The following is a 7594-nucleotide window of genomic DNA, read 5'->3' on the forward strand; positions in this document are numbered from 1 at the left end:
GGGTTTTGATTTTTGTTTTTTTGGTAATATTTGCAAATCCAAAAAATGAAAATTTTAATTTTTAATTGATTTTTTCACTTATATAACTTTTCAGATTTTTAGAAAAATCAAATTCATAAAAACTTGATTGCTTATTTTTTTATTTTTAAATTTCAAAAACTCTAAAAACTCCTTCCGGATCAAAATTCAAATCGTGTCTAAGGAAACGATTCAAAAAATAATAACTTTTTTGGGATAAAATCCCTTTTTGGAGAAATTAATAAATAACTAAATGCCACGAGTTTTTTGTCTTAAGTTCGAGTGATTTCCGTATTCGATAAATCCATGACGTGAACGCAAACTTTGACCTCCAATTTGTCCCCATCCGACTATTCCTTTCACGCCACCGTCGCATCGGAATCAGCTATCCAGATGAAGAATCAGTGCGTTCGCCCCATGGATGGTCTTGTAACCACCTCCAAACAACATTTTCGGGCCCAGAATATGGCCCATTTAATTTACATGGGCCTCAAATGATCTTGTTAAATAGACCCACTTAATGGCCTTGTATTTGATTCACTTACCCAAAAAACAAGATATGTAGCCGTCTATATAAAAAAAAAAAAGCTTATGCCCATCAATATATATATATATATATATATATATGTGTGTGTGTGTGTGTGTGTACGTCATAATTTACACGTGTCTAACAATAATACATTTCAAAATAACAAATTGAAATCAAAACTTTCAACACTTATGGTACAAAACCTTTCCCTAAACACGGTCTGAACACGAGCATACGACATATCTTACAACATCACGAGGGGAAAATTTAAAAAAATAAAAGGAGACCAGGAAGAAGATGTAGAGGTGAAAAGACGGAAGTACCCCTAGAAGCGGGGAGGAGAGAAGTAGCCGGAGAGAGGGGAGAAGAGGCGGCGAGGGGTGAAGAGGGACACGTGGCGGGGGGAGGCGAGCCCGTCGATGTGGCGGTAGTCGGAGACGTTGATGAAGCCTCGCCTCTCTTCTTCTTCGTCTTCGTCTCGCCGGCGTTCACGGCCAGGTGTCCCCGGCGACGATCTCAGGCCGTGGAACGTACGGTACTTCACCAGTTTCCCCAGCCCACCCCAAGTCTTTTTCCTGCTCGGAGTCTTGCGTGTTGCGTTCATCTTCTCGCTCATGTACTTTTTCACCGCTTCCAACCCTTGCTCCACCTGTTTTTTCACCATCGGTTTTTACTGCACCACGTAATTACCGTTTCTCTTGTTCCTCTAAACTACATTTTATTATACAAACCCATTGCTCGTTTTCTACATACAAGAATAACCAGTTTGCTCAAATAAAGAAACAACTACGAATTTAACAAGGCTGAGGTCGATTGAAAGCGATTGTGTAAATGATTGAGAGTAATTAGAGATGCAAAATTAATTACAAAATTCAGTGGTAACTGTGTCACTTATTTTTAAAATTTAGTTGTTTTTGTCACATATCATATCTTTATAGCCTTCATTTTTTTTTCTGTTTTCCAAAAAATACATGAGTTATATTTTATTAAAATTCAAAATCTAAGAAAAATAGATGTAATATTTTGTTTTTTCTTTTCTTATTTAGTTTATTAAATATAATTTTCAAGATTTATGATAAGGATTCGGACTAATGGGGCACAAACTTTGTTCAAATGCGTCATCAATAAAAGGTTTCAATGGAGAAAATAGAGACGAAGAACAAGAAACTTACCACTTCAAATGGAGGGGAGACAAGGGGATTGCCTTCAACGGAGAGCTTCTCAATCCGTCGGAGGCACCCGATGGATTCAGGCAACGCCGTGATTCCGTTATAACTAACGTCCAGCTCGACGAGCGATATCAAAAGCCCAACGGAGTAAGGTAACGCCGTCAAGTGCTGAAAGTTCTGACTCACGTTAAGGACCTGCAGGTTGACGAGGTTCTCCAGGTCATCGGGAAGCGAACGCAAGCAGTTGAGACGCGCGTCCAAAACGCGGAGTGACGTCATGTGGCTTGTGGAGTTGGGCAACAGCACGAGCTTGTTGGAGTTTACCGACAGCTTCTTCAGTTTCATCAGTTCGAACCCTATCGTGTCTGGTAGCTTTGTCAGCTCGTTGAAGTTCACGTTTAGTTCTTCCAGCGATCTGCGTTTCGCGTTTAGTTGTTAATATTCACAACCATATATATAGATGTCGGATTAAATTTCGAACCGAGAGATGTAAAATATAATAAAGGCGACTAACCTGCAATCTTCGATAGTTTTGGGAAGATATTGGAGAAAATTTCCCGAGACATTAAGGATCTTAAGCTTCGAGAGGCATCCAATTGAGTTCGGAAGTGTCTTGAGCTGATTTGAATGCAAATCAAGCGCCATCACATTTAGCATTCTCGCCACCAAAGATTCTGGAATGTTCTACAAAAACCCACCAAAAAAATATATATATGTAAGAGATTCATTAGTTTTTTTGTTGCTCTATATATATATGTACGAGTGTTTTTATCGGTTTATATATTACACTAGCGAAAACTATAGGATTAGACAAAACTGCCTGTAAATGAGGTATTCGCGGATACTCGATTTTAGAATATTCATCGCTATTTGAAATTAAATCCAAATCCGAATTTGCGAATACCCGTAATTCTGAATTTGAATTCGAGGAAGAAAAAATTTTAAAACGAATATTCATGGTTGCTCAACTAGTTTGTTATGAACAATTACACTCTACATCTTTATAATATTTTTTTATAAAATATAATTGTTTTAGGTTAAATAATTTTTATTTTTCAATATTATCTTAAAAATTTAATATATTATTATTTCTATATTATTATCTCATACCTTTTACCACGACTTGTCTATTTTTATAAAATACGATATTATTTTTTTAAATTTGCTACATAAATATTATTATTATTTTTAAATAAATCTGAATTCAGATAAACGCGAGTATCTGAATATTAATTCTTCATACCCGTAACATTCGGATACAAATTTTAAAATGAAATATCCGATTCTTCCCGATACAAATCGAAAAACCCTAATTTTTTTATATAACTAGAGTCTAGATTTAGAAAACAATAAAAAAAAAAAAAGAAATTGGTGAGGCATACTTGTCAAAAGGATATTGTTGGAGTCTTGGAGAAGAGGTCAGATATATTAAAGACTCCAAGGCCAAGGCTAAAGAAGAAGTAAATCAATTTTTACAGAAAAAAAGAAATGATGTGTATGTGTGTGTGTATATATAGAGAGAGAGACATATATACACATCTACACGCACCTACACATAAAAAAAACAAACGCCAGACACTTGTGGGTTACACTCGTACACGTTGAATACATCTAACGAATATGCCTTAACAAGGTTCGCACAAACTTTTGTGCTGTACATGATATCGTACGTACACCTATACATGTATAATAGACACGTATATACGGTGCATATATATTACTTTTCTAATGCGATATGGATTCAAGTTTTTAATTTGGTCTGGACTATACAATAAAAAGTAACGGAAGCGACATAAATCCAAGAACAAGGAACATGATATTGACCTGTCGCCTAAAACTTTCTTTTATATATATATATTGGAAAGTTGCCCTTCGACTTCTTTGTTTGTCATCTCTTATAAAAAAAAAACTGGCAAAAAGGAAAGATTCCCATGCATATAAAAAGAAAAAAATGTTTATATAACTATGCAAGTACCTGAATTAATCAGAGTTTTACGGATACCACCCTCATATTTTAGAAATCAAAACTACATCCGATAATTCTCATAATTGTTTTTTAATCCACATCATATGAAAAAAACTCAAATACATCCCTATAGCAGAAGCTGAATCTCGGGAAAAAAAAACCAGTTGAATATACATACATATATATATGTATATATTTATATATATAAGAGACAAACACACGAACCTGAAGATTATTGTTGGAGAGATCGAGTTTGGAGATGGAGGCCAAGTTGAAAGAAGAGGTTGGGAGAGAGACCAAAGACATGCCGTTGAGATCCAAAGTCTCTTCCTTCTTCTCATCCGCCGTGGCCGACACACTTCTCCTCAGCTGTCTCTTCTGTGTATTTACTACAGATCCCATCCTCTTCTTCATCATCGTTGCCGTCGTTATCGTCATCTGATTCATCTGCTCATACACCATCATCCCGCATATACATATATATATGTACGTATCGATGTGTATAAACGTGCCTGCGTACGGAATAGACTGCCCAGTGACCCAAAACCCACAAACCCCTATATGCTGAGCTTCTTTGAACTCGGAGAGATATATGAGAGAGAGAGAGAGAGAGAGAGAGAGAGAGAGAGAGAGAGAGGGGGGGGGGGGCTTCTTTGAACTCGGAGAGATATATGAGAGAGAGAGAGAGAGAGAGAGAGAGAGAGAGAGAGAGAGAGGGTGGTGTGATGAAGACAGAAAGAAAACGTTGTACTTATTATATATAGAGAGAGGAGCTGATATGGAGGATATGTACGGATGATAAGGCGTTGAAATTATATCCATTCATTTACATTCCACATAACAACAAATTAAAGTGACACAGATATTCATTCCAAAAAATTGTTGAAAAAACCTTATAATTGTTTCTACTATTTAATGAAACTCGTATACAAAATTCAGATAGAAAAAATATTTGGCGCACTCCGCACACAAATTATGACAAATATCTTGTACCCAAGTTAGGAAAATGACCACTAGTAGTAAAAAAAAAATCAATAAAAAAAAAAGAAAATTGACGCAAATATACCATTTTTGGAGAGAGATTAACAAACAATACCTTTTTTGCCCACGTTGCAAACTACCCTTTCATGTAAGATTTTGATAAAATTACCCTCAACTTTATTATTAAATCCTAGTTTTACCATCGGTTTTTTCTCTCTTCTCGCGTAACATTATGAACCCAAGTATTTATTGTGTACCATTAATGCATGTAAAGTATTAGTCCGGGAGTACACTTGTTTTGAACATAAATGTATATTTATTGTGTACAAAAGTCATTTATGCATGTAAAGTATTAATACATGTAAAGAAGAAAAAGATGGAGAGATTCGGGAGTACACTTGTTTCATCCGAGAGACTATTTTTCATCCGGAATGCTTTCAAGATTGAAATTTTTTGTAAGGAAGAATTTGTTTTTGTCCGAAAGAAGATGAAAATTTTCATACCCAAGAATTTGTTTTCATCCGAAAGACTCATCGGGATAAAATCTTTCATTCGTAATACTTTATTTCGACCTCAAAATCTTTCTGCTAAAAAAATAACATACCTCGTCTTGTTGATTATTGAAATGAAGCAAAATTCTCCAAAGATTTCTAAAATTGTTCTTGAAGATAGTTTTTAAGAAAATAGACGACTGATTTCAATTTGTTTACTGAAAAAAAAGGTAAATGGTGGTGACTGTTCGTTGATACGACCCTTTTAGCAAAGGGTATTTTTTGGGATAAAATTTACAGACTTTGGACATTTAACAAATTACCCCATAAAAAAAATTGCAATGTCACTAAGTATATCTATGCAACAATGTATTTATGACTTTAGGCATTGCAGTCGCTATGAGTTTTTTTTTTCCTTTTCATTGGGCCACAATACAGAGGAAATTTTAGGTCAGGATATTCTTATCCATTTTTGGACAGCAAAACAAATTCTTACATATCCAAAAAAACTCATGAAGAGGAGAAGGTACGGCGCCGTAGGGTTGTACGCCACGTCATTAGTTTGAAAAAGTCAACTCTTCTGCTAGTTTGACTTTGGGTTGCCCCGCGAATCTCGCAGCCAACTGATCTTCTTCCTACCGCTATTTTAGAAAAACAACAAATCTTTCAAGGAAAAAAAATAATTAATTCCTAGTATGTATTTTAAATTTAGGACTAGATTTTAAAAAAAAACTTATAGTCTATTGTAGCAATTAAAAAAAAAAATTCACCAATATTTTAAAATATAATTTTTAAATCAAATTAATCAAATACAAAAAGAATCAAAATCAAATAATAATATTTTTATAAAAATAAACATTATTATAAATAAAAAGAATATATATACACACACATATATATATATATATTAGGATTAATAAAATCAAAATCTAATAAAAAAGATAAACTCACAAAAAATGGACTTTTAATTTTAAGCAAAAATAATCTGTACTTTAAATTTGTCATAAAAATGCATCGTTTATTATTTAAGAAAACATATTTAAAAAATAAATTTTATTTTATTTTATAAAATAGGAATTATCTCTTATATAATTAATTTATACATAAAATATACATCAATTTTCAAATCCAAATATAATCTATATTTGAAATAGAAATTCTTATTTTTAATTAGGGTAGAATAATAGCAATTTGTTTTTTTTTTTCAATCAATTTGTCGCCTTAGAAATTTCGGGTGTAATACTTTGACGGCTTTAGTTTAAACGAGAAGATAATTTTGTTTTTGTTTTATTTTATTATTTTTATTTGCGGTGTATATTTCGAATATCTTCAAATTTTCTAACTTTGAAATGAGGGTGAAGTTTGACAAGATTTTCCTCTCTGACATCATCGTCCGTGGTGAATAGTAATTTACATTGTTAATAGGATTATACCACTAATATCACACCATCCGTACATACTACATATATATTACGAATCTATATTTTAAGTTGTTCATATTAGTATATAATGTTTATTTTTATTATTTGATGTGTATAAAAAAAACTCCGGTATGAAGCAAAAAAATACAATAGCGAATTTCAAAATTTGTTGATTTACAAACAATTTGAGTTAGAATTTTTTTTCCTTAAGAGAAACTAAAATTAAGTCTAACAAAACCAAAGCTAGTTGTTTTGTCTATTAAGGTAAACATTAATGCAATAATAAAACTTAAGCATCAAATTAATCAAATTATAAAGAAGCGCCCACAGAATTTATACGGCTTTTGGCAGCGCTACGAGTCTATGATGGCACATGGAAGGGTCGAGTCAAGTGGAGCCACCATTATTGTTATTCTTCTCATGAGCCCCATTAACACATTTTTATTTATTAACATCTATATATAACTAAATATGTATGTGTAATATATATTAAAGAAATCTAAATTCGCGGGAAGATTCGATTAAAATACTAGGTTATTTTATAGCCCTGCAACCGCTACGGAAGTTGACCGTACGTTTATAATATATCTACGAATGTTTATAAATTGGATTTGATAGGAGAGACAGCTTATATATATGTATATTAAAACGTATGTCCACCTAAGATGTTTATCTGTTCTTAATAGCAGTCTCATATATTATATCGATTGTATGTTTTGTCTTCATTATAATTGATATTTCCTTTGCTTGTAAGACATACCTACCCACGTCTATATATTCGTTTATATATATATATATATATATATATATCTTTGAGACGCGCTGACTATATAAACTTATGGTTTGAGAACAGTCTTTATATATAGATCATATAAACCCAGAAATTACTTCAAGGTGGAGTTACCTCTTACCTCAAACTTGACCACTCGCCCACAATCTGTTGGGTTGCATATTTATATATATATATATATATATTTATATATATATATATATATATATAAAAACAAAAAAAAATAACT

The 7594-nt window shown here is 32.8% G+C and overlaps 1 protein-coding gene across 1 annotated transcript; it reads right to left on the minus strand.

Moving 5' to 3' along the window:
- Positions 1 to 699: 699 nt before the first annotated feature.
- On the minus strand, positions 700 to 4297 carry LOC104817769 (plant intracellular Ras-group-related LRR protein 8). The gene is made up of 4 exons (XM_010547072.1): positions 3908 to 4297; positions 2231 to 2400; positions 1720 to 2131; positions 700 to 1196 (listed from the first exon to the last, which is right to left on the minus strand). Exons 1-4 carry the CDS (start codon positions 4145 to 4147, stop codon positions 873 to 875), a joined length of 1146 nt encoding a protein of 381 aa, XP_010545374.1. The 5' UTR covers positions 4148 to 4297; the 3' UTR covers positions 700 to 872.
- Positions 4298 to 7594: the final 3297 nt, after the last annotated feature.

Source organism: Tarenaya hassleriana, unplaced genomic scaffold (assembly GCF_000463585.1).
Source record: "Tarenaya hassleriana unplaced genomic scaffold, ASM46358v1 Cleome28, whole genome shotgun sequence".
In the NCBI taxonomy this organism is placed as follows: Eukaryota; Viridiplantae; Streptophyta; class Magnoliopsida; order Brassicales; family Cleomaceae; genus Tarenaya; species Tarenaya hassleriana.

Bases quoted from the DNA above. Each gene is read 5' to 3' on its own strand.
- LOC104817769 (XM_010547072.1), bottom strand. From the start codon at position 4,147: ATGATGGTGTATGAGCAGATGAATCAGATGACGATAACGACGGCAACG. The intron at 2,401-3,907 runs GTTCGTGTGTTT...GGGTTTTTGTAG, and splicing joins TCTCCAACAATAATCTTCAG to AACATTCCAGAATCTTTGGT. The intron at 1,197-1,719 runs GTAAGTTTCTTG...GTGAAAAAACAG, and splicing joins TCTCCCCTCCATTTGAAGTG to GTGGAGCAAGGGTTGGAAGC.